The sequence below is a fragment of the Myxocyprinus asiaticus genome, chromosome 4 (genome assembly GCF_019703515.2).
Source record: "Myxocyprinus asiaticus isolate MX2 ecotype Aquarium Trade chromosome 4, UBuf_Myxa_2, whole genome shotgun sequence".
Lineage (NCBI taxonomy): Eukaryota > Metazoa > Chordata > Actinopteri > Cypriniformes > Catostomidae > Myxocyprinus > Myxocyprinus asiaticus.
In genome coordinates this window covers 19,265,037-19,292,757 of record NC_059347.1, presented here as the reverse complement: position 1 = coordinate 19,292,757, position 27,721 = coordinate 19,265,037, and the positions used below count along the sequence as shown (strand labels likewise).

At 42.1% G+C, this 27,721-nt stretch overlaps 2 protein-coding genes across 2 annotated transcripts; both read left to right on the top strand.

Annotated features, from left to right (window-relative positions):
• The first annotated feature begins 1,475 nt into the window (after window positions 1-1,475).
• Window positions 1,476-14,464, top strand: LOC127439711 (adenylate kinase isoenzyme 5-like). The gene is made up of 8 exons (XM_051695973.1): window positions 1,476-1,535; window positions 3,329-3,515; window positions 4,036-4,209; window positions 4,797-4,969; window positions 12,160-12,273; window positions 13,301-13,492; window positions 13,609-13,695; window positions 13,811-14,464. The coding sequence occupies exons 1-8, from the start codon at window positions 1,476-1,478 to the stop codon at window positions 13,829-13,831; spliced, it is 1,008 nt and encodes a 335-aa protein (XP_051551933.1). The 3' UTR covers window positions 13,832-14,464.
• Window positions 14,465-16,758: 2,294 nt separating this feature from the next.
• On the top strand, window positions 16,759-17,536 carry LOC127440114 (myosin light chain 4-like). Its single transcript, XM_051696514.1, has one exon. It carries the CDS (start codon window positions 16,804-16,806, stop codon window positions 17,398-17,400), a length of 597 nt encoding a protein of 198 aa, XP_051552474.1. The 5' UTR covers window positions 16,759-16,803; the 3' UTR covers window positions 17,401-17,536.
• The last annotated feature ends 10,185 nt before the right edge of the window (window positions 17,537-27,721 follow it).

Here is a 27,721-nt window from a genome sequence, read left to right as displayed (position 1 = left end):
AAGTACACCTATATAAAGTATTTAAAAGTACCACAGGGTTAAAAAAAAATAAGTATAGCAAAAATGTTATTGTCAGACGGAGATTGTATTCCCCTAATGCCACTCCCAACCCCAGACAATTTTGAAGTGACTTTCCCTCATAAAGATTTAGAACCCCTGCCCCTCAAAATATCTGTGCATGTCCCTGGATATCAACGCAACTAACCATGTGTCATCATTTGTCATCTACCCAGGGCTGTTTCTAGCTATAAATGGTATAAGCAGCCACTAAGGGCCCCCAAGCCACCAGGGGGCCCCACAAAGCAAGGCCGTTTTTTATTATTTATTTTTATTTTTAAATGTACTAAAAGCTGCAGGTAAGACTAGGGCAGCTGTTACGGCTCAATTAGACAGTTATAGGGGGCCTCCTTCTGGCATAAGAGGGAAGGGTGAATGTAACTGCAAGGAAAGAATTGTAGCAAGATGTGACAGCAGTGGGCCTCGAATCAGAATTTTGCTTAGGGCCCCCATAAGCTCAGAAACAGCCTGCATCAACCCACTACTGAGGTGTGAAGCCCTGTCAAAAGATGGTTATAATGATTCTGTAAAGTATGGGCACTTTGGAGCTTTTTATTATTATTATTAATTATTATTATTATTATTTAGCTTTTTTTATTATTATTATTGAATACACTAAAAATCACATTATCCACTAAAAAGCTGGAGACCGGAAAATGAATATAGGCTTCAATTATGAATCGTGGAACACTTCTGTTCAGAGCTGCGAACGAAAGCAGCTGACATTGTGCCTTGCTGCCTAATCAGTTTATAGCTTAACGAACAGAGTTTTTGTATGAATGGACTGCTTATGGAAACTGGCCTCAGAACAGTTTGAATATCAACTTTTGTCATCCCTGGATTGTGCACATCACTGGGCGTACAAAAAAGCACCTCATTTTGTGTGAATAGCCCTCAAGAATCTTTTAGAATATTTCTGTCCTTTTGTTGTTTATTTTTTTACACTGGTGACTATACCACTTATATGTTTAGTATAGTAAGAAAAATGAAGTAGTCGTGCGGAACTGTGGCTGCTATTTTGATCAAAGTAGGTAGAATATGGTAGGCATGCTTTTTTCTGTCACAACATAAAAGATCGTCACACTGGAAAGGAAAAAAAACTAATAATAGCCTCATTAGAAAATCGTATACCGAAAACGTCTATCTCAGGAATCTTTAGTTTGTCAAAACTTGGTACTGATTACAAATAGTCTATCTGTGGTGCTAAGGTTAACTTTGTGCATTGTATTCGTGAGCATGACTAAAACTGCTGTTGAATAAAAACATCACCTGGAGGTCATCGGCGTCAAAGCCCAGCGGCGTACACACCAAAGAGATAGTCAAAGGCAGCGCAGCTGCACTGAGGGTGAAGCGCAACAGATGAGCACACAGCTGCTGCGCTACTGACTTACAAACGCTCCTCTGGATATTTGAACACAATGAACACAAGCGACGCAAAGGAATACCTTTCCAAACGACAGATCCCGCACCTTTTTGAGGTGAGGTTAAGCATCCAGCCCTCTCTCTCTCTCTCTCTCTCTCTCTCTCTCTCTCTCTCTCTCTCTCTCTCTCTCTCATATATAATGTAAAATAGCCTAGCAATAACAGTTAGTGTAAAACACATCTGCAACATCTCTCTTATGTCTCTTTACAATAGGTGGTTAAGAGCTAAAGCTACAAATAACCCTTACTATTATGCACCTTACACTTGATTTGATTTTGATTTTACAACAGGTCTTTAGTTTTAGTTCTTTAGAGTTTATGATAAATATTGATAGAATGGTGGCTATATGCACTATCAACTATCATTACGTCAGATAATCTTAGGCTCACTAGAGTAATGAATCAGATGAGAACATGAATTAATCAAAATCTCTTTAGCTTGCAAAATTACATGGTAAATTAGATACAGTACTTGAAGGTGTCTCTATGGTGATCCTCAAGTAGGGTGCTCTAATTGCAAAGCGGCAAGTCTAAATCTTGTCTGCATGAGGGAGGATTCTCCTCAGACAGCGTCAACAAGTGTTTGTGCTTGTGTGGGAGATATTCAGTTGCATACAAAATACAGTGTCCATCTATGAGGAACATATCACATGAGAAACCATTCTGACAGTGGTTTGTTTATCAATATTATTTTATTCTATTACTATGTTCCATGTGCAATTTTTCAGGTGTCGTGTAGGTCGTCATTATATTTCAGGCACATCTGTTTTGGCAGGAAACAAAGGGTGAAGGTTGTAAACATGAGTTTTAGCACATGAGGAACACTTTGGCTGTCACCAAGGCAACAAGAAATTTACTTTATTTACTTTATATGACTCATCCTGGGAAATCTAGGCAATGGAAATCAAGAGAGAGAGAGAGAGAGAGAGAGAGAGAGAGAGAGAGAGAGCAAATGTGTGCAAGCATGTCTTGTGCCTGAACAGTTCATTGAGGAATGCAAACATTCAGGTTATACTTCATGTGCATACCACTACAGTAGGTCTACCATCTCAGTCCTCAGTCTGTGACTGCACATGAGATACAATACTTAGTGCATGGAAGATCCCAATGCTACATTTACTAAGGTGGATTTGAAGTATGTTAACTAAATATTCTGACATTATTTCATTGAAACATTGTGTTGAAGAAGATAGTGTATCAGTGTGAGTCACAATTAAAACACTTTTCTTTCAAATGCTTCCTCTCCATATTGATACTGTTTTAGTTCTTAAACATGGTATGGTCTTTTATGAAACTAATATCACAAGCAAATTCAGCCTTTTGTTTTCTTTCTGTCTGGACACTGTTCCTTTATTCAGGTTGAATGCGCCTTTAGCTGTTTGATACCCATGCGGATTGACATGTAAATTCTCAAGCAGTTGTATTTGCATCAAAAGAAGATAACAGCTGATTATTTAGAGGCTGGATTTTCCATTCCTACTCACTCTGAATTGCTGCTAACACGTGTGGGATGAATAGAACAATTTGCAATTATTATTTTCGCCCCCTAGATGTTATTAATTTCTATCTGTGTCTCTCACTCTCTCAACTCTCGTTATCGCACATGTCCTTATCATCCAGAAATGCTTTCGCTCTGTTTGGGAAATGGACATATGAATGAAATGTGTTCCCATGTTGTACTTTGTTTTGAGATAAATAAGCAAGAAAACTCAGATTAATATGTTAAATGCCAAAAAATGTCAAGTGTAATGGAATTGTTAATCTTGAAAAAAATGCAGTCATATTTCTGTAACACTCACGGCAATTATAAGCAATTCACATAACAACATTGTATTAACTTATCTCACAGAGCATGTTAACAGGGCTGATGTACCACAGGCCTGAGGACCCTTTGGTATTCTTGGAAGGTTGCCTGCGGAAAACACGAGATTTGGGAGGCCCCGAGTGTGTGTCTTGGGACACTTTCATTACACCTGATCGAAAACCACTTCCACCAATCACCCCTGCACAAGGGAAGAAAGCCCCCTGCAAGCTTGGTAATTTAGCCAATTTGGAGAGCATTGTCTTAGCTAATAATAAAATATGGACTTCGTTACATTAGTTAGTTATACGTGACATATATACAGTACAGTGAGATACTTTTCTAATACTTTTATGCATTTCAGATGCAGTGTAAATTTATCATTTTCTTTTTCAGTATACTGAGTCCCTCCATTACCTGTAAATCACTGAAATATCCTCCACATTTTCTAGATAAAAATCGTTTTAATCAGGCTCTGAATCTGAAGGACAGCTATGAAAATGAAGACTTAAGAGAATGGCAAAGAAATTAAGGAAGGTTCAAGATGGTTCAAATGTTTGAAAATTAGCTAAATGTCTCAATAATGAAAGTCTAGCCACATTGAAGCCTGTAGCTACTAATTCAAGCAATTGAAAGTAGCTTTATTAAACAATACTTTTGCTTTACAGTCATGAATTTGATAATTTATTCCATTTTAAGTAAGAGGGCTTCTGATGTCATACAGAAATCATTAATGTTATCCATTCTTTTCCCAGATGCTGGCCCTGGCCCTGGCCCTGGACCTTACCGTCGATATGACAGGCTACCACCAATTCAGGCCCAGTTCTCCATAGAAAGTGACTCAGACATGACAGAGTCCTCTGGGCTCATACAGGAGTATGATGTCTTTGACCCATCTAAATCACGGCCACATATCATATTCATAATAGGTGAGTCACTCTCAACCAGTAGAGTGTGATGTTGGCCACAACTTTTGGATGGATTTAGTTTCATGTTAGTAGGGGATGATCTGGGTATTAATTAAATTCTTTGGGCCAGTTACTTTAAGGTGAAAAGTGTAATGTTTTTGATAATTAAATACTTTCCCCCATCCCAATTTAATGTGTAGCCATCTATACGCCATTGATTTCCCTGAAAAGTGTTAACACTGTGGATCTGTGGCACTTCGAAACATTGCTCTGTTTGAGCATCCTCATCAACCTGACATAGCAACATTGGCATGACCTATGGCATCTGTTTGGGGTGGGACTTGTGGGAAACTCGCTTGAAAATAGTCATTATTTTTGTAATTCCATTTAGTGCCATTAGTGGCGTAAGAAACTACACAAGTGCTTTGTAGAATTTAGTCCTGAATATAAAGTCTGATCTGATCTTTTTCTGAATTCATCAGTTTATTTGCTTTGAGCTGGTTGATGTGAAATTTAGTAGAAATTGATATAATAATTTGATATTAGCATTTACATTCTGCTGTGTCTGTGATGTAAAATGGGATTTATCTTGTTGCAAAAATTCCCAGGGGGACCAGGCAGTGGAAAAGGCACTCAGACAGCAAAGATTGCACATCACTATGATTTTGAGCATGTGTCGGTGGGGGAAATTTTAAGGAACCAGTTGCTGCATCATGCCGCCAGTGACAGGAAATGGGAGTTGATTGCTCAGATCATTGCCAACGGAGAACTTGCACCTCAGGTTTGGCAATTTAACTATGGAGGGCCAAATTACTCAAAATTAATTCATTAAATAAATATTTAAATATTTAAATAAATCATTAAATACATAGTGAATTAATTAAATGCATCATTAAATAAATATTTAAATAAATCATTAGATACATAGTGAATTAATTATTTGCATCATTAAATAAATCATTAAATCTTTAAATAAATCTTTAAATACATAGTGAATTGATTCAATGCATCATTAAATCATTAAATACATATTTAAATAAATCATTAAATACATAGTGAATTAATTAAATGTATCATTAAATAAATAATTTAAAATTTTAATAAATCATTAAATATGTAGTGAATGAATTAAATGCATCATTAATTCGGTACATAAAACCTCCCATGTATTTAATTTCAGCACTAGGTTTGAATCAATTTAATTTAAACAATAGCTCTCTGTCACGGATCCATCTGACCCTTCTACCACATTCACTCTACCCTCTCTCTCTCCTGATTACTGATTACCTTCACCTGCCTCTCATCACTGCGTCAATCAGCTCCTCTACTTAAACCCCATTCTACTTTCAATCATTGTCTGGTCTCGACTAAGAATACAGACTCACTTACCTGGTCCTCCAAGCATCCTCCTCGCAAGACTCCTAGCGATTCCTCTCCACTCAAGCGATCCCGATCTCCCAGCGATTCCACTCCAGCGATCCCGATATCATGCTCTCCTACATAAGCACCCAATTGTACGTTCACCACCTTAAGAATATCCATCTCCAGAATTATCCCAGACCTTTATCACTACACGGCTGAACCAAATTGTTTGATTACTATTCACCTGTGTTGCAATAAACTCCTGCCGTTGGGTTCAACACCATCTTCGAGTCTGGGTATTCCTGACAGAAGACCAGACTGATAAAAGCCATTAACCCAGCTGGTTCGGACCCAGTCCAGGAGCTGATTGACACAAGCTCTTGGTTTTTCTCTATTGGTACACGCACTCCTCCACTCTGGCTCAGCCGGCAACTTCATCTCGGACGCGCTCTGCCACCGGCTCCAACTCCAAAGACATTCATGTGACCCCAAGCTCCAAATACACTCCATAGTCGGCAAGCCTTTAGGAAGGAGCATTATACGTTACTGTGTGGGTCCCATCAAACTCCAAGTAGAAATTTTTCACACTGAAGACATCACCCTACTGGTTCTGGAGAGTTCCACCGCTGACATCATTTTGGGACATCCGTGGCTCATTCAAAATTCCCCTGTCATCTCCTGGTCTACCGGTGACATCCTGAAGTGGGGACCCCGGTGCTTTCCTTCCTGTTTTCCACATCTTCCCTCTCCTAGACCCAAGGCTTCTGCCAAGAAAACTCTTCTCCTCAGTCTTAACACAACCTCCATTGAGAGCCCCACCATTTCCATCCCTGTGGAAATCCCATCCTGCTATCTCCTGCTTTCAGGACATCTTCTGCCCCTTACGCGCCTCACAACTACCTCCTCATAGACCATAGGATTAGACCTAATTCCCGGTGAGCCAGTGCCTCATTGCAAAATCTACCCTCTATCCATTCCTGAGCAAAAGGCCATGGAGGAATACATTGAGGAGGCCCTCAATCAGGGTTACATCCAGCCTTCCACTTCCCCTGCTGCTTCGAGTTTCTTCTTCGTAGCAAAGAAGGATGGAGGTCTAAGACCCTGTATCGACTACCACTCCCTCAACAAGATCACGGTCAAGTTCCGATACCCAATTCCCCTCGTCCCTTCTGCTTTGGAACTGTTGAGAGGAGCTACTATCTTCACTAAGCGGGACCTTCACAGTGCATACAACCTCATTCAGATTCGGAAGGGGGACGAATGGAAGACATCTTTCGTGACTCCAACTGGCCATTATGAGTACCTGGTGATGCCGTATGTTTTGGTCAACACCCCCTCCATATTCCAGGGCTTCATGAATGAGGTGTTCCAAGAGTATCTCCATCGATTTGTCCTCGTTTACATCGACGACATTCTAGTATACTCCCGGAATGAGACTCGCCATCGTCTACACGTCGCACTTGTGTTGGAAAAGCTGAGAGAATACCATCTGTACCTTAAGGCTGAGAAGTGTTCCTTTCATCAAACCTCCTTCCAGTTCCTAGGTTACATCATCAGCCAAGAGGGCATTCATATGGACAAGGGGAAAGTGAAGGCTGTGCAATCCTGGCCCACTCCTACCACCATCAAAGAGCTCCAACGCTTCCTCAGTTTCGCCAACTTCTACTGTCGTTTCATTTGGAACTACAGTACCCTCTCTACTCCTTTAACCTCCCTTCTCAGATCTAAACCCAAACCACTATCATGGAACCCCGAGGCTTCACACGCCTTCCAACTCCTTAAGGATGCTTTCACCTCAGCCCCACTCCTTGTACACCCAGATCCAAACAAACCATTTGTAGTTGAAGTTGACACCTCCATGAATGATGGAGGAGCCGTCCTTTCTCAGCAGCAGGGGAAACCATCTCTACTTCACCCATATGCCTTTTTCTCCAGAAAGCTCTCCCCGGCGGAGCAAAATTACGACATTGGAAACCGGGAGCTTCTGGCTATCAAATTGGCCCTGGAGGAGTGGCAGCATTGGCTAGAGGGGGCTCAACATCCCTTTTTGGTGCTGACTGACCACAAGAATCTTGAGTACCACAGAGAGGCTCGCCGCCTCAATCCCTGCCAGGCATGATGGGCCCTCTTCTTCACGTGATTCAATTTCACCATCTCCTATCGTCCAGGTGACAATTTCAAAGCAGATGCCCTTTCCCGCCTCTACACTCCTGAAGAGAGTCCTGAGGAACCTAACACCATTCTCCCTCCTCAGGTCGTAGTAAGCCCCATCTGATGGTCCCTGGACGATAGCATTCGTGAAGCCACCGCCACTAAACCAGCTCCATTGGGGTGCCCCACCAACAAAACATATGTCCCTTCCATCCCGGCATTTATCACTCATTGACTCCGTAGACTCCTCCTTAGGCACTGGCCACCCTGGGACCAATAGGACCCTCTTGCTTATCCAGGACCAGTTCCGGTGGCCACACATGGATAAAGATGTCCGAAGGTTCGTCCAGAGATGTCCGGAGTGTGCAATATAGTAAACGCCTTCCGCTGCCCGTCCCGTGCTGACCCTGGTCACATCTAGGGGTCGATTTTATCTCTGATCTGCCTTCCTCTGAGGGATATACCTGAGTTTTGGTGACCGTGGATCATTTTTCCAAAGCCTGCAAATTAATCCCCCTCAAGGGACTTCCCACCACCCTAGAAACTGCAGAGGTGCTCTTTAACCATGTATTCTGAAATTATGGTATTCCAGAAGACATAATCTCCAACCAAGGTCCCCAGTTCATCTCCAGAGTCTGGAGGGCTTTCTTTTCTCTCTTGGAAGTGACCATCAGCCTCACATCTGGGTACCATCCTCAAAGCAACAGGCAGACAGAAAGGAAGATCCAGGAGATCAGCCACTTCCTCAGAACCTTCTGCCATCACTGCCAGAACCATTGGAGTCGTTTCCTGTCCTGGGCCGAGTACGCACAGAACTCCCTACGTCAACCCTCCACCAACCTCACACCTTTCCAGTGCATACTCGGCTACCAACCTCCTCTCTTCCCTTGGTCTGGAGAACCATCTGATGTCCCATCTGTCAACCACTGGTTTAGAGAAAGCGAGAGGGTCTGGGACTTAGCTCACCACCACCTGCAGCGAGCTGTGCGTCACCAGAAGATCCATGCTGATGCCCAGAGGTCCCCAACTCCCATTTACCAACCTGGGCAGAAGGTGTGGCTCTCCACAAGGGACATGAGGTTACGCCTCCCATGCAAAAAGCTAAGTCCCCATTACATTGGTCCCATTACCATCACCAGACAAATTAATCCTGTCACTTACCTACTCCAACTCCCACTCCCCAATATCGTATTCACCCTACCTTCAACATCTCCCTTCTAAAACTTTACCACCCGTCTCTCTCTCTCATCCCTCAGAACCGGATGCTTCTGACGACCCCCTCCCCAGCCGCTTATCCTAGAAGATGGACCGGTCTACACAGTCCGAGACATCCTGGACTCCCGACGCCGCAGGGGTCGTCTCGAGTACCTCGTGGATTGGGAAGGTTACAGCCCCGAGGAAAGATCTTGGATTCCTTGAGATGACATCCTGGACCCAACCCTACTCTCCAACTTCCACGATTCTCACCCTAACCGACCAGCTCCACGTGGAAGGGGTCAGCCACAGCGTTGGGAAGCTCGTACCTCTGGAGTGGTCCGTGGGGGGGGGGGGAGATAATGTCACGGATCCACCTGACCCTTCTACCACATTCACTCTACCCTCTCTCTCTCTCTCTCCTGATTACTGATCACCTGCACCTGCCTCTCATCACCGCGTCAATCAGCTCCTCTACTTAAACCCCATTCTACTTTCAATCATTTTCTGGTCTCGACTAAGAACACAGACTCACTTACCTGGTCCTCCAAGCATCCTCCTTGCAAGACTCCTAGCGATTCCTCTCCAGCAATCCTGATATCCTCCTCTCCTATGTAAGCACCCAACTGTACGTTCGCCACCTTAAGAATATCCATCTCCAGAATTATCCCAGTCCTTCATCACTGCTCGTCACTACACATCTGAACCAAATCGTTTGATTACTATTCACCTGTTGGTTTTTGTTTATTTTGTGTTTGTGTTGCAATAAACTCCTTCCGTTGGGTTCAACACCATCTTCGAGTCTGGGTATTCCTGACACTCTCTACCTCCATTTTCATTTAAGAGCTTGCTCTGGGATCTTTTTAATTTAAGCAAGAGAATTACTGACACGCCAATCAAAACAGGTGGGTGTAATCAGCACTCATTTGAGATTTACTCATTGGTTTAGAATGTCAGCATTCCAAAGTTGGGAGTGTGAAACGTGCAAAGTTTGATAAAGAGTGAAGAAGAAACAGAGACAGAACAGAAGCTGCAATGTTTTGGTTAGCAACTTCATCTGCAAGAGTCAACAAGAAATCTCTGATTGTACCAAGCCAAGCCATAGCTGCATTGTGAGAAATGTGCCAAACTACCAGAAGGTCCAAAGAAATCAGTTTTAAAGGTGACACCAACTGCCATTGAGTGACATGCCGATAACCATAACCCTGAAATTGAAAAGACATGAAGCTCATGCTTAACTGTAAAATCAACCCTAAAAAGAAAATGGAAATGAAATAGTGCTAACATGAAATGCAAGGGACTTTTTTTAATAATTTATTCATAAATGCTATATATATATATATATTTTACAATTTCATTATGTATTTAATTGTCACATTCCCTGTTTTTATGTTGACTTTTATGTTGAAATTCTTGTTTAGTTCCTGTTTCCTGTTAGTTTGTAGTCCTTTTGTAGTTTCATTTTATGATTGGTTTTCCCCAATTGTTTCCACAGGTGTTCCTCGTTCCCTTGTTTGCCCCCATGTATTTAAGCCCTTGTTTTCCCCTGGTTTCTTTGTCAGTCTTCACATGTGTTGTCATGTTCTGTGTCTGGTTTCCTGTGTTTTGTTTAGTTTCATTCTGAGTATTTTGTTTATCTTTGATTTCCATTAAAAGCTGCATTTAGATCCTCATTCCTCACCTGTCTCCTCACAGAAAGACTGACCAAGGAATGGATCTAGTGGCTGTCAGAATTCTATTCCTTCAACAAGGGGACCGTCCAGTTGAGGATCATGTCCGTGAGTTTTTAGAGCTGGCAAATGAAGTGCACTATCCAGAACGCTCTCTGGTGGTTTTCTTCTGGGCCGGTCTGAATAGTGCACTGAGGGAAATGATGCCTCCGGCTAATCCTCACTGGATGCTCTGCAAATATATGGAGAAGGCTCTGGAACTTTGCGGTTCCTATTATACAGTGGATTATGGCGGGAACCCCGGGCCAAAACTTTCGTCTTTGGCTCCCTGTCTCGAAGCCTTCCACGGCCCCTGTCTCCAAGTTGTATGATCTGCCACTGATGATCTGCGTAGGTCCATGAAGAACCTACCTCAAATTGTCTGCGCCCACGCCTGCCACGGCCAACAAGCCAGAGTTGCCAGCCTCATCCTTCCCAGAGCCAGCATTGTCAACTTCGGCCATCTGGTGAAGAAAAGTTTCTGTTCCCTAGTACACGACCACGGAGGTCGTTCCCGGAGTCTCCGCCCATGTTCGTGACCACTGAGGATGTTTCCCATTCATCCAGGACTCTGTCTCGAGACTGCCACAGCTCCACCCCCTCCCCCAGAGACTATTCCTCCCTGTCCAGTGGCCGCCTCCCAGGTCTCCTGACCCTGTCTCAGCCCTGCGGCTGCCTTCTGTCCCTGTCCAGTGGCTGCCTCCCAGGTCTCCTGACCCTGTCTCGGCCCTGCGGCCGCCTCCCAGGACTTCTGACCCAGTCCCCACCTTGAGGTCATCTCCTTGGTCTCCGGGCCAGCCGCCTGATCTGCTCTGGTCTCCGGGCCGGCCGCCTGATTTGCTCTGGTCTACTTGGTCCTCTGAGCCTGCAGCGTCGCCCTGGCTCTACATCCCTCCAGCTCTGCCTTGGTTCCAAGCCTCCCTGACTTTATCTTGTTCCTCTGATCCCCTTGCCCCTTGTGCCCCCAAACTACCTGTTTTTTCCCCCACACCCCATGGACAATTGGCTTTTTTTTTTTTTTTTTGGGAGCATCTGTAATCCGCTCCTTTAAAAGGGGGTTCTGTCACATTCACTGTTCTTGTGTTGACTTTATGTTGAAATTCTTGTTTAGTTCCTTTTTACTGTTAGTTTGTACAATGTATTTAAGCCCTTGTATTTCCCCTGGTTTTGTCAGTCTTCACATGTGTTATGTTCTGTGCCTGGTTTCCCATGTTTTGTTTCGTTTTATTCTGGAGTACTTTTGTTTATCTTTTGATTTCCATTAAAAGCTGCATTTAGATCCTCATTCCTCGCCTGCCTCACATTATATTTAATTTTGCATGCAATTCACTATATGTATTTAATCATTTCAATATTTAACTTATTTAATGAATTCACTTTATTTAATGATTTAAATGAGTCATTTGGCCCTCCATATTTTAACTGCTTGCTTTGTCAGAACTTGGCACATTCACAGCTATAGTATTGATAGTAGATTTTCAATGTTGGCTTGAGCTTGCACTTAAGTCACCTCATGCTTGCCATCTTACTCATGGATTGGCATGATTTCCTTCAGGAGACGACCATTGAAGAGCTGAAACATCAGTTTATTAAGAAGCAGGATGCCAAAGGATTCATTGTGGATGGATTCCCCAGAGAGATATCACAGGCATTTACCTTTGATGAGCAGGTAAGTTATTTTGTGCAGAATGATGTAAATACTATTAATACAAAGATTAAAATTGTTTAATTTTTTTAGATTGAAAACTTAAATGATATGCATTGGTATGGTGTGGCAATGCTTAAAGGTACCATAAGCAGTTTCAGCCATTCTGCTTGCTTTTGCCATTTTATGATTTTCCACCCTACGCCCTTTCTCTAAAATATTCAGACAAATATCAGGAAACCTGATGTCAGCAAACCGGACCATGCAAAATTATTCACAGACAAAGCATTTCTGATTGACTAGGTCTCTGATTGGCTAAAAACTGGTGGGCCACTCCTCTGACTCATTTGTGCAGTTTACAGAGCCTAGGGTCCTCACAGAGGCAGGCTTGATTTCTCGGGACACCTATATCCGTGATATCTGTGAAGTAATATACAGTACATTTCATGCATGGTATTTCAAAAGCTTACAGCACCTTTAAGGACCCTTTTGGCACTTTTCCACTGCACGTTACGGTTCGACTCGACTCTGCTTGCTTTTCCACTGTAGTTTAGTGCAGCCTCAACATGGGTGGGATTATAGGATGATCGTCATAGTTGCGCCACCTCTACTGCCATGACATCTTAAATGTGACACAAAGGAGCAATGGAGGATATCGAATGAATGGTGTTCTTGATTCTCAGCATGTCTTGCTGTGAAAAACAGCCACAATCTTTGTTTCAAAAGAGACTGTCGGCAGCAAGACAAAATACCGCTAAAAAAATAGGAGTAATCGTACACCATAGCACAGATGAGGACATCACTGTGTTAGCTCAAAGATGACGCATGAGGGTAAGCTAACCTGCCATCTAGCTTATAGATTCTCTCTGATCAATCAGTGATCTGCAGGGTTTTGACGTCACATTTAGTATCGGCTCGGCTCACTTGGAACCTCAACCGAGGTGGTACTAAAAGTACCAGGTACTATCCACAGTGGAAAACCCCCAAAAAGTGAGTTAAGTCGAGCCATACCGTGCAGTGGAAAAGCCCCATTTGACCATGTTTCCCACAGATTGGCTCTCCAGACATGGTGATCTTGCTTGCTTGCTCCAATCAGCAACTCCGTCAGCGTCTTGAGAGGAGAGCCTCCCAACAGGGTCGTCCTGACGACAATACTCATGCTATTGAGAAGAGACTAGATACTTTCAAACACAACATCATACTTATAGCCAAGTACTACCAGGAGAGAGGACTTATTGTAAGGGTAAGGGCCTAACCAGAACATGCAGTTCTGTGAATATAACAGTACTTACCACCATGGTATAAAGGCTGCCTTTTTTTTGTGTTTTTAAAAACACACATCTCCTTGTGCTTGGTCAGGTGGATGCAGATCGTGAAGAGGATGACATTTTCACCGACATTTGTGCCATTGTACAAGAGAGACTGTTCCCTGGTGACTCCAATGCAGTAGGTTTTTACTAAAGGTTTCACCATCAAACAATTTTTTTTCTGTTTAATGTAAAAATGAAAGAGTGTTTATACATAATACTTAATAGATTAAATGTTACTTTTCTTCCTGCAGAGCAGTACTGAGGATCTGTAGAAAGACTTTCATCTAAACAAACAGCTGCTGCCATTAAATTCCTAAATGTGATTTACAACCAGCCTGCTAGATATTCTCTTTTTCTCTAAATGTTCAACAATATCCCAAGGGGTGAGGGAATGTATTTCATACACTTACATTGCCCCCTTGTAGTTCACTGTGTGTGTGTGGGTTTTTTTTTTTCTGTACAACCTTTTTTATTATATATCTCCAATGTACAGTTCAGCAGGAAAGTGGAAGAGAATCTTTTATTTTATAATATTCTAATTTTTCAGTTTCTTAATGTTGTAATTGGTTGATATACTTTTGAACCTTAAGCCAGAAATAACATTAATTTAACACACCACAGTGCATTATTTAAATGAAGACAATCCATATAGTCAATGAAAGTCACTGAAACAATTGAGACATTAAAAAAATTAAACAAATTACTTTAGAAAAGCCATTTATTCATAAACACATTCATCTCTGGTGTGCTAAAGGCATGCTGTTTTTAGCCCTGAGTCTGACACATCAGACAGGGAAAAAAAAAAAGACACTACAGATGTGTCCTCAGGCTGTATTCTCATTAATGGATGTTCATTCCAGCTGTGCCACTTTCTCACAGTTGGACATCAATGCACACACTTGGTACCCTTGCTGACAGACCTTGGCCAAAAACTCGAAGTGCCAAAACAATGTTACTTTAAATACCAAGAAGTATTTAAACAAAAGCAACACATGCAATTAATAAAATGCACTGCAGACACACACAGTACACAGAAAGTAGTGGCATAACAAGTAGTTATGAAGTTTATCACACTTCAATATGTTTTGATTTAAAACTAACTATTCTGTACTTGAATAATTTTAGATGTCTATTTTGGGAACACGTGTCCAAGAATGAACGAACCACATTAGAGCCACTAGATGGCAGACTTTCATTTCCCAAAAGTTATCGTGACGTTATAAACTCAGGAACCGTTTTGAAAGAGAAATTAAACCAGAGTCACCCCATGAATATAACCACTTCAGCCATACTAATGCAATAGTGTTATGACCCTTAGTATATGGATGTGCAAAAATTATTAAAATTATGTGGTCAAGTTTAGCCTGAAAGGCATCAGTTTGTAACTCATGTAATTTTTTCCCCAGTTTAAAAAAAGATAGCGAAAACAGCTAAACAAGCTTAAGGTGGTTTGCTGGTCTGGTTTGATGGTTTTAGAGAGAGACTAGCTAAATACAAGCTTGACCTCCTATGTACCTCAGTAAGCTTTAGACTAGATACTGATATTCATCATAAATAATCATAAACAGTCTTGGTATCTCTCTGTCTCTTTTTTGGGATCTCGTTTTGTGCTAAGTGTCCTTAAAGGAATAGTTCACCCAAAAATGAAAATTATCTCGTCATTTACTCACCCTCATGCCATCCCAAATGTGTATGACTTTCTCTCTTCTGCTGAACACAATCGAAGATTTTTAGAAAGTGAATGGTTGCCAGATTTTTTAAGCTCCAAAATCCACATAAGGGCAAAATAACAGTACTCCAGATGACTCTGGTGATTAAATCCATATTTTCTGAAGTGATTTGATAGGTGTGTATGAGAAACAGGTCAATATTTAAGTCCTTTTTTACTATAAATTCTCCTCCCTGCTCAGTCAATCTCCTCTTCACTTTCTCATTCTCTTTCTTCTGTTTTTGGTGATTCACATCCTTCTCACATATCACCCCCTAATGGGTAGGGAGAAGAATTAATACAAAAATAAATAAATAAAAAAAGACTTAAATATTGATCTGTTTCTCACCCACACCTATCATATCGTGTCAGAACACATGGATTTAACCACTGGAGTTGTATAGATTAATTTTATGATACCTTTATGTGGATTTTGGAGTTTCAAAAATTTTGGAACCCATTCACTTGCACTGTGAGGACCTACAGAGATGAAATATTATTCTAAATATCTTAATTTGTGTTCTGCAGAAGAAAAAAAGTCATACACATCTGGGATGGCATGAGGGTGAGTAAATCATGAGAGAATTATCACTTTTGGGTGAACTATCCCTTTAAAATACTGCTACAAATATCATCACTGTGTCTGAGTGATGGTATGTGCTGGCTCTCAGAATAGATCCATCCTTATCACCAGACTGGCAAGATACTAGCAGCTCTAAATGTCATTGTGGGAAAAACCTACTTAATTATACCTTTAAAAAAAAGTGTTTTTATGTACAGTTTTGCTTATTACTGCTCCTATATAATACAAAACAAAAGCACTGTATTTTGTATGATGTTAAAAAAATATCCTCCTTAATTTTGTACTACCATACGTAATTTGTCCTTGGAAGCTGCATAGAGCCTGAACAGAATTGCGTCACTGAAACTGTTGCTCTGAAGGTTTTCACACTTCTCTACTCTCTAAGGTCTTATGCACTCAGTTGCTAGAAAATATGTTCTTCACTCCTAAAATCATGTTTTTCTTAATTGTGTTCCTAAGCACATGGTTTACCTTTGTTGATCATGGTTGATCAAATTATTAGGCTTTTTTCACTTAATTTTAATTTATCAAAACTGTTTTTATCATTTGCTATTTTCTGTTATCAGTCATAGAAACACTTTGCCCTTATGTGTTAAGTGTCTATGCTAACTTAATTATCCTATTAATAAAAAAGCTTATATGATTATGGAAAATAACTTTGCAGACTATTACTGATAAAGTTGGAGTTACTTATTTTCTAAAAGCATTCACTGAAACTGTTCATTACATTTGAGGAAAGGGGTGGTTAGTCTGGTCTTATCTAATAGACAGAAGCATTTCAGTGTGGCAAGAGCACCACTCAAGTCTGTTTTAGTTCATTTCCTTTTATAGTCTGCCACTATTCCAGTTCTGATAAGTCTTATCATATGCTGTGACATGTCAGTATAAAAGCACAACAGCTGATCCTACAACACACTTTCCATCTTCCCATCTCCACACTCAACCTCAGCATTATGGCACCGAAAAAAGTAGAACCTAAGAAGCCAGATCCCAAAAAACCAGAGCCGAAGAAAGAAGAGGCCCCGGCTCCTGCTCCAGCTCCAGTTCCAGAGATACCCAAAGAGCCTGAGCTAGACCTGAAGAGTGTCCCGCTGGATTTCACTGCTGACCAGATTGAAGAGTTCAGAGATGCCTTTACTCTCTTTGATGAAACTCCAACAGGGGAGTTGAAGATCAGGTATGGCCAGTGTGGAGATGTGATGAGGGCCCTGGGACACAACCCCACCAATGCTGATGTGCTGACCGTTCTGGGAAAGCCCAAGGCAGAAGAAATGAACACCAAATACCTGGACTTTGAGACTTTTCTGCCTATGCTGCAGCATATCGCAAGAGCCAAGGACCAGGGGACTTTTGAGGACTTTGTTGAGGGCCTGAGAGTCTTTGATAAAGAAGGGAATGGAACAGTGATGGGTGCTGAGCTTCGTCATGTCTTGGCAACTCTTGGGGAGAAAATGACAGAAGATGAGGTGGACCGTCTGATGGCCGGACAAGAAGACGCCAATGGCTGCATTAACTACACATCCTTCATCAAGCACATCCTCTCTGGGTGAGCTGAAGCTTGCAAAGATTGCTGTATGAGAATGGAACTCTAAATGGCAACAGTCAAAACACTGGAAAGAAAATATGTCTTGTCTGTATGTCTTGGACACCATCAAATAAAAATCATCCAAATTTTGTTTCATCTGAGATTTTTTGTTCTGTTAATCTTGTCAGCATCAAACTTGAACAGATAAATTCATAATAAATAGCTGACAGCTAAGAAACGAGAGCACACCCTAACTTATATTGGTCATTCCTACAATTCAGTGACATTTAAGTCCTCAGTAAGTAATGGTGTTTATATTGTTTAATTTTAATCGATCACTATTTTAATAGGCTTGGCAAAAATAATAAAGACTATTTATAATGTTACACACTGCTATGGGTCAAAAAGTCAAATATTAAATAACATAAATATTTTTCAATTATTGGACCTTTTTCACAGTTACTGCTATGTTTGATTTTTGATGGTAATGTCAACGAGATTGTGTGGGATAGACGTATGGTCTTATCAATGGGTTGTACTGTTGTTTAAAGTGTTTTGGATTGTTCCACTAAGGAAATATTGAAAAAATATTAAATAAAAACATAACATTTCAAATAAACATTTTAGTTGACAAATAACACGAGTTGTGGAAAATGAGATGTGATGTACACGATCATTATACAACTTTACACAGCGCATGGCATTGAAGACACTTTAAGTCTATACCTCACAGCCTCATTTTCATTCACGTCAAAGTGTTACTGTGAATAAGGTTTAGCAGAGACATGTCAATTTTATTAAAATGAATGGGAGAAATTGGAATGCCCAACGGTCAACAGATGTAGAAAGGAAGTCCCACCTTACAGGTAAAAGAGCCAATCACCTTTCAGATACAGATGTCGCCTTTCAATCAACTCAAGAACGCACATGCACATCAGCTACAAATGCCATGAAAATTTTGTTTTTTAGGGTCATCTGAGGGAAAGAAGCACAATATAAGAAACCAGTGTAGTGAGATTTTACTGCTGATTTAAATGTTCTTTGATCATAATCTTGACCAACCATTTGGAGATTTCAGCCTTTGCCCATTCAAGTAGAAAGGAGCTGCATGTATGCCACTTGTTTACATAGAATATAGCTGCCCATGAACGTTCCAAAGATGGCCGCCAAGTGAACTGACTTGCTAAAAAGGCTTTGATAATGTCTATTTCCTCATGTCCCCAGAGTTGCATGTCAATCATCTTTGAGAAACACGAGTGCTAATCCCCTAAAGTAATATCATGATCTGTGACCTTTAATTGAAGATATATTATAAAATCTCTCTCTCTCTCTCTCTCTCTCTCTCTCTCTCTCTCTCTCTCTCTCTCTCTCTCTCACGCACACACACACACACACACACACACAAACACACAACATTTTTAAAGGCCAAATGTCAACGAAATGCTGGAATGTATGACTAGGTCAAAAACATACCCTGATAGCAAGGAGATGTCGATTCAACGTACATTTTTTGTTGTAAGGGTCGGGATCAGTCATTGATCAATTTTCAATGTTGAATCAACATTCACTATTTGGTCGGTACATCAGAACATTGTTAGGTCAAAAATAGAACATACTTAAAAGGGCAAGAATATAAAAATACCCCATAAATTAATTTATGAAAACAAATTAATGTATTGCTATTTTCTATCATATTACATTTTTTTCGACATTTACGGTTTTTTTTTTCAACATACTTCTTTTATAGACAATTTTGCAGCATGTAGCCTATTTTTCATGAAAACAACAAGCAAAAGGTAGGGACATTTGCCATGAGGTTAGTGGATTTCTCACAATGCTGCCATGCTACTTTAAATTAAGATTGTGAATTGATGCCTGAGTTTTAATAAAGTCACATTACCTCAGTATTTGCAGGGACTCAATTTTAATAATCTTCACAGAAATTTGGCCAACTTACTCACTGCTCCTCGCTTCAGCCTCAAATGCTGTATCGCTCAGGATACAAAACTCTTTTAAAGGGTTTAAAAGGCATCATAAGAGTTGTTATAGTATTGGGAATACTCCTGTGACCAGATAAGATTTGATACTGAAGTGAGTAATATGGCGATATTTGAATTGCATTGTTTTTTTATCGCAGGTCTTCTGTTTTTCTGTGAGCCCCAGTTGAAGACCAAGAACTTACAGATGTTGGCCTTAATCTGTGTCAACCTGTACAGACGTCTATTCCAGTCCTACCTACACCACACAAGACTTTTTTCTGCATTTATACGGATGGCTGTCTACTTGCAAGTTCTCTTCAAAATTAGATATATGCAAATATGCAAAGAGCAAAGAACTTGATCCAGTTGCAGAGAATCCCTTAATTTAAAGGGATATTTCACCCAAAAATTTAAATTCTCTCATCATTTCAAATCAAATCACATTTATTGTCACACAGCCATATACACAAGTGCAATGGTATGTGAAATTCTTGGGTGCAGCTCCAACCAATATAGCAGTCGTGACAGTGATGAGACATATACCAATTTACAATAACATCAAATTAACACAACACAATTTAAAGTCTAATATACACATAATTACACACAACAATATACAAATAATAACATACACTGTACAGTATACAATACGCACAATATAGATACACATTATTCAATAAAAATAAAAAGGTATATATAGTAGTATATATAGAATGTACAGTAGGCTGTATTGTACTGTATTGACATTCAGGCTGTTGGTTGATAGTAAGTTGTTAAGAGAGAATATAATATAATAATAATATAATTTATGACAGTCCGGTGTGAGATATAAGAGTAAGAGTAATAAAGTGCAGTGCTGATGTATTTTGATCGTGGGAGATCAAGAGTTCAAAAGTCTGATTGCTTGGGGGAAGAAGCTCTCATGGAGTCGGCTGGTGCGGGTCCTGATGCTGCGATACCGCCTGCCTGATGGTAGCAGTGAGAACAGCCCATGGCTCGGGTGGCTGGAGTCTCTGATGATCCTCCGAGCTTTTTTCACACACCGCCTTGTATATATTTCCTGGAGGGAGGGAAGCTTACCTCCGATGATGTGTCTGGCAGTTCGCACCACCTTTTGCAGTGCTTTGCGGTTGTGGGCTGTGCTATTGCCGTACCAGGCAGAGATGCAGCCAGTCAGGATGCTCTCTACAGTGCAGGTGTAGAACTGTGTGAGGATGTGGCGGTTCATTCCAAACTTCCTCAGCCGTCTCAGAAAGAAGAGGCGCTGATGAGCCTTCTTCACAACGACTTCAATGTGGATGGACCATGTGAGTTCCTCAGTGATGTGGACACCCAGGAACTTGAAGCTGCTGACTCTCTCCACTGGTGCTCCATTGATGGTGAAGGGACTGTATTCTCTGTCTTTTCTTCTGAAGTCCACAACAAGCTCCTTTGTCTTACTGACGTTGAGGGAGAGGTTGTGCTTCTGACACCAGTGTGTCAGAGTGTGCACCTCCTCTCTGTAGGCTGTTTCATCATTGTCAGTGATCAGACCTACCACCATCGTGTCATCAGCTAACTTAATGATGGCATTGGAGCTATGTGTTGCCACACAGTCATGCGTGTACAGGGAATACAGGAGTGGGCTGAGAACACAGCCCTGTGGGGCTCCAGTGTTGAGGGTCAGTGATGAAGAGATGTTACTGCCTATTCTAACAACCAGTCCAGGATCCAGCTGCACAGTGAGCTGTTTAAGCCCAGAGCCCGGAGTTTCTCATCTAGCTTGGAGGGCACTATGATGTTGAATGCTGAGCTGTAGTCTACAAACAGCATTCTCACATAAGTGTTCTTTTATTCCAGGTGGGAGAGAGCAGTGTGTAGTGTAGATGCAATGGCATCATCAGTGGAGCGGTTGTTGCGGTAAGCAAACTGCAATGGGTCAAGAGAGAGAGGCAGCACAGAGCAGATGTAATCTCTGATTAGTCTCTCAAAGCATTTGCTGATGATGGGGGTCAGAGCAACAGGACGCCAGTCATTTAAGCAAGTTATTTTTGATTGCTTTGGAACAGGCACAATGGTGGACGTTTTAAAGCATGTGGGGACTCAGACAAAGAGAGGGAAAGGTTGAAAATGTCTGTAAAAACACCAGCCAGCTGGTTCGCGCTCACTCTGATGACGTGGCCCGGAATGCCGTCTGGGCCCGCGGCTTTGCGGATATTCACCCGTCGGAAGGATCGGGTTACATCCGTTACAGAGACGGAGAGTGAACTAACCTCTGTAGCTTCGGCTGCGAGAGCTCTCTCCGCGAGGGTGGTGTTATTTCCCTCAAAACGAGCATAAAAAGTATTTAGCTCATCCGGAAGAGAGGCAGCGGTGTTCATGGCGGAGTTTTTATTCCTTTTACAGTCCGTGATGATGTTAATTCCCTGCCACATGCTTCTAGAGTTGGTGGTGTTAAACTGTCCTTCAATCTTGTTCCTGTACTGGCATTTTGCTGTTCTGCTGTTCGGAGGGCATAACTGGCTTATTTATGCTCCTCCGCGTTCCCAGAATTGAAACCGGAGGTCCGCACATTAATTGCCGGGCGAACATCGCTATTTATCCATGGCTTCTGGTTTGGATAGATCCATATTGTTCTGGTCGGAACTACGTCCTCCATGCACTTTTTGATGAAAAACATTACGCTATCAGCGTAAACCTCGATGTCGTCATCAGAGGTGGACCGGAACATCTCCCAGTCCGTGTGATCAAAACAGTCCTGTAGCATAGAGTCTGATTGGTCCGACCAGCACTGGATCGTTCTGGATCATTTACTCACCCTCATTCAATCCCAGGTGTGTATGACTTTCTTTCTTTTGCAGAACACAATCCCCCCCCCCGAACAATATATCAGCTCTGTAGGTCCATACAATGCACATGAATTGTGGCCAAACCTTTGAAGCTCCAAAAAGCAGATAAAGGCAGCATAAAAGTAATCAATTCGACTCCAGTGGTTAAATCCGTGTCTTCTGAAGTGATCCAGTTGGTTTTAGGTGTGAACAGACCAAAATGTAACTCCTTTCTCTCTGTACATCTTGCCATTGCAGTCTCTAGGCACGGTAATGATTTCTAGCTTGATTACACTTCCTAGTGCTTGACACATGCACAGAGTGCTAGATGGCGCTAGGAAGTGTAATCAAACTTTAAATCATGATCGCCAAGGAGGCTGCTGATGTGATTTATAATGAAACAGGAGTTATGTTTTGGTCTGTTCTCACCAAAAACTGATTGGGTTGATTTTGGAGTTTCAAAGTTTTGGTCACCATTCACTTGCATTGTAGGGTCCTACAGAGCTGAGATATTCTTCTAAAAATCTTAAGCTGTGTTCTGCAGATAAAGGAAAGTCATACACATCTGTGATGACATGAGGTTGACTAAATGATAAGATAATAATTTTTTTTATTTTTTTTTGGGTGAACTAACACTTCAAGAAAACCTTTAGATATTGTATGGTCATTTAGACTGTAAAATTGACACTACCTTTAAATTAGCCTGTAATTTGTTATTATACATCCATTTGTGAATGCAACAGTTTGAAGGCATTTTTCCTATAATTGGCTAAGTATTAGGATTTATATACTGTAGAAAAAGTTCACTCCAAAGAATTTTGTATTCGTAAATTTATATTTTGTATAAATAAAACAATGAGTATCTGAATGTGTCACGTTTATGTGTTTTGTTCTTGTTTTCATGTCTTTTATTTTCAAGTTTAGTTCTTGTTCAGGTCACATGGTGTCATGTCATGTGATTTCCTGTTCCCTCATGTGATCTTGTCATGTGTTTCCCCTGTTCATGTGTCTTGTTTTCATTGGTTCATTGTTTGATTACTTTTTTAATAGTCTTGTCTCTTCATTGGTTATAGTTCATTTAGTCTTGTTATCTTGTTTATAGTTTAGTCTTGTGATTGGTTGTCTTGTTTACTTGTTAACCATGTCCTTGTATTTAAACTCTCATGTTTGCCATTGTCTAGGGTCAGGTATTGTGTGAATGTAACTTTGTTGTTTTTGTCAAGTCAAGTCAAGTCTAGTTTATGTCTAGTTTATGTCTAGTCTAGTTTATGTCTAGTCTAGTTTAAGTAAAGTTTTGTCAAGTCTAGTTTTAGTCTAATCAAGTTCATGTTTATGTTTAGTTCACATTTGTAGTCAGGGTTTTGGGATTCCACGTTTGAAAAATAAACTGCACTTGGGTTCGTCACTTCATCGTCATCGTCTTCATCACTGTCTTTGCCAGCATTGTTACAGAATACCTGACCTACACAAGATGAACCCAGTAGTTCAACTCCTTCGTCTACACCAGGGGAGTCGTCCCCTGGAGGATTATGTAGAGGAATTCTGCGCTCTGGCCTGCAGGGTGGATTTTAATGAGGTGGCCCTCAAAGACTGTTTCTGTTTTCGGCTGAAAGAGCCGATTTCCTCTTTGATGCCAAACGGTCGGTGTGCCGACGGCCTTGCTCGGTATATCGACCTTGCCCTACTGATGGGTGATTCACCATTCAACGTAGGAGAGTTGGTTAATGAGCCAACGGCCACACCTGCCATGGCCAACGAGCCAACGCCCACGCCTGCCACGGCCAACGAGCCAACGCCCACGCCTGCCACGGCCAACGAGCCAACACCCACGCCTGCCACGGCCAATGAGCCAATGCCCACGCCTGACACGGCCAACGAGCTGGAAGCCTCATCAGTCCCAGAGCCGGTGTTGCCAACCTCGTCCGTCCCAGAGACAGTGTTGCCAACTTTGGCCATCCGGAGGAGGAGGAGGAGAAAGGCTTCTGATCCCGAGTCTCTGCCCATGTACACGACCACGGAGGTCGTTTCCAAGTCTCTGCCAATGTTCACGACCACAGAGGTCGTTCCCGAGTCTCTGTCTATGCCCACGACCACAGAGGTTGTCTCCGAGTCTCTGCCCATGTATATGACCACAAAGGTCATTTCCAAGTCTCTGTCCATGTTCATGACCACAGAGGTCATCTCTGAGTCTCTGTCTATGCCCACAACCACAGAGGTCATTCCCGCACAACTGTTCCACGTCATGGCCGCCAAGCCCGAGTTCCACGTCATGGCCGCCAAGCCCGAGTTCCACGTCATGGCCGCCAAGCCCGAGTTCCACGTCATGGCCGCCAAACCAGAGTTCCACGTCATGACCACCAAGCCAGAGTTCCACGTCATGGTCACTGAGCTTGCGCCACCTTCTGCCCCGGATCCTCAGTGTGCTACATGCAATGTCACCAGTACGCCTGAGTCTGCTCCAGGCCATGTCACCGCCACTCCTGAGTCTGCTCCATACATGTCACCGCCACGGCTGAGTCTGCTCCATGCCATGTCACCGCCGTGGCTGAGTCTGCTCCATGCCATGTCACCGCCGCGGCTGAGTCTGCTCCATGCCATGTCACCGCCGTGGCTGAGTCTGCTCCATGCCATGTCACCGCCGTGGCTGAGTCTGCTCCATGCCATGTCACCGCCGTGGCTGAGTCTGCTCCATGCCATGTCACCGCCGTGGCTGAGTCTGCTCCATGCCATGTCACCGCCGCGGCTGAGTCTGTTCCATGCCATATCACCGCCGCGGCTGAGTCTGCTCCATGCCATGTCACCGCCGCGGCTGAGTCTGCTCCATGCCATGTCACCGCCATGGCTGAGTCTGCTCCATGCCATGTCACCGCCGTGGCTGAGTCTGCTCCATGCCATGTCACCGCCGTGGCTGAGTCTGCTCCATGCCATGTCACCGCCACGCCTCAGCCTGCTCCATGCCATGTCACCGCCACGCCTCAGCCTGCTCCATGCCATGTCACAGCCACGCCTCAGCCTGCTCCATGCCATGTCACAGCCATGCCTCAGCCTGCTCCACGCCATGTCACAGCCACGCCTCATCCTGCTCCATGCCATGGCACAACAACGCCTGAGCCTGTCCAAATAACATCTCACTCTGCTTCATGCCATGTCACAGCCAAGTCCCAAACTGCTCCATGCCATGCCACAAGCAAGCCTTTGCTCCACGGTCCAGGCCCGCCTCTACTCCATGGTCCAGGCCTGCCTCTGCTCCACCGGGGACATCCATCCCTATGGCTCCGCCTTGGTCCTCAGCCCCATTGGCTCTGCCCCTCGAGCCTCTCAGGGCCCCACTTTCCATTGGCTTTGCCCTGCTCCCATGCCCCACACCCTGTCTCGCCAGGCCACACCCCACGCCATGTCTTACCAGGCCACATGTCAAGGACCCCCCAGCTCCCTAATTAGGGCCCAAGTACTGAAAGTGCGGAGGCCCTATTGTTCTTCTAAGGATTATTAGGGCCAAAGCACTGAAAGTGTGGAGCCCTATTGTTCTTCTAAAGATTATTATTTTTATTTGTATTATTATTATTATTATTATTATTATTATTCTTTTCAAGGTTTTCAGTACTTTTGGGGTACATAAAATGCGTGAAAACTCTTGAAAGTTTGCACACACATCAGAGTCGCTGGCCATTAGGGCATGACAGAGTTACAGGTGGGGGGGTGCGGGAGGGGCTCTGCGGTGCCACCTAGAACATGGGCATGTTTGGGGGGCTATGTAGCACATCCCTTTTGAGCTACAGTCACCAAACTTTGTACACATATAGATCTCATCAAGCCAGACAATTTTTGCACTGACAGTCATAAGCTCTGCCCAAAAGGAAGTTGGCCATTTGGGATTGTCTGAAAAATGCATGCTCGGGAATTTGATATACTCCTCCCAGGGATTTCATGTTACAGGTACCAAGTGTGGGCGACATCATGCCAAGACACTGACGATGCTAAATTGTGAAGGGAATTTTGATATATCGAACGGTGTTGCCATGACAAATGATAAAATAACGTAAAAAAAATGGAATAAGGAAGTGTCTCATATATTCTGCATGCATGGTGTGATTTTACATAACAATTTAGCCAAATGTTTGTCCTTGCAGGCTGATCACACTGATGTGGCTATTGTGGGTCACGGCCATAGTGCCACCAACTGGCGGAATGAAGTGTGTCACTTTTAACAGACTTTGAAATATCCCTATTATGTTAACCTGAATTGCTTCAAAAGATTTTAGAATATACTCTTTTCCAGTCGAATCCCATAGAAAAATGCAAATAAATGTGTCCCCACTCATTATATACATCAACTTAGGTGCGGATGCAATCTTTGTTAATTAAAGTATATAGTTTTATATGGATGGATTAGAACCTTTAACCTCTTATGCAACGTGCTGTTCACATGCTTGAATGCATTTGTTTTTGCACTAAAATTACATGCAGCACCACAAAAGAGCAAAACATATGTGTCTTGACTCGAGACGTTTCACAGTTTAAATTGTTTTTAACTTGACATGGCATCTAAAAATACAAACAAGCCGTCAAAGACATCTATCTAACGCATGTTTACATTGAAATCATATATAAAACAGCACAGACAGACACAAACGCACTCAATATGAACGGCCTCTCAGTGTAAGACTAGAACTCTGTAGAAAAGTTTGATCACACTTGCCAATTCTTTATTATTTGTTGCTGCACATTTTCACTTCAGGTGCTTTTTGCATTGTTATAGCAATATCAGGAGTTTTCTAAGTGTAAATTAGGCTGTTTGAGCATTCAGTGTCAGATCAAGTTTTGTAAAGTAACCATGTACCCTGACGAAACAAAATTGATTGCAAACAAAATTGAAATCGCAAATATTATTAGTGAGCTTTTTCTTTGTATTAGACCTCCTTGGTTCTAGCTTTCGTGTGTGGACGTGTTTTTAAAATGTCAATTGGTATTATTAGTTGACTGCCACGTAATAGATGATGGGCATACGGTGTCTTATTCATTGTGAAACTGTGTTTTCTTAATGGCATGAATCGCACTGAAGGCCTAGACAAGTTTTATTGCATTCTCTGAGGAGAAAATTGTAATGTTATTTTTGTGTGAATTTTTTTTTGGTTGCTAACTGAATATTCAGTTATTATGCACTAAAATATTTACATGTAATTGCATTTAAAATGTAATTAACACAATTACATAGGTAAATAATGATGATTTGTGGGTTTTCACTGCAAAACAACCCCAAAAAATGCAGAAAACTGCATTGCAAAATTTGAGAAAAGCAGCAGCAAATTCAGCCATTTTGTAATTCCAGCTAGCCAAATTTCATGGCCATTTCCTAAATATACCGTAATTTGATGACCAAACTTTAGTTGTGGCAATGTAACTGATTACGTTGTGACAACCGGAAAAGTGTAATTTCTGTATTCGTTGCCACAGCGTAACTTTGGAGCAGTGCCAGTCCGTCATGATGACATTGTGGCAAGGTCGTGGTTCAATAGTGTCACGGAGGGGACAAAGGACACAAAAGCAGAGATGACGGTTC

Bases quoted from the DNA above. Each gene is read 5' to 3' on its own strand.
- LOC127439711 (XM_051695973.1), top strand. From the start codon at position 1,476: ATGAACACAAGCGACGCAAAGGAATACCTTTCCAAACGACAGATCCCG. The intron at 13,493-13,608 runs GTAAGGGCCTAA...GTGCTTGGTCAG, and splicing joins AGAGAGGACTTATTGTAAGG to GTGGATGCAGATCGTGAAGA. The intron at 13,696-13,810 runs GTAGGTTTTTAC...TTCTTCCTGCAG, and splicing joins TCCCTGGTGACTCCAATGCA to AGCAGTACTGAGGATCTGTA.
- LOC127440114 (XM_051696514.1), top strand. From the start codon at position 16,804: ATGGCACCGAAAAAAGTAGAACCTAAGAAGCCAGATCCCAAAAAACCA.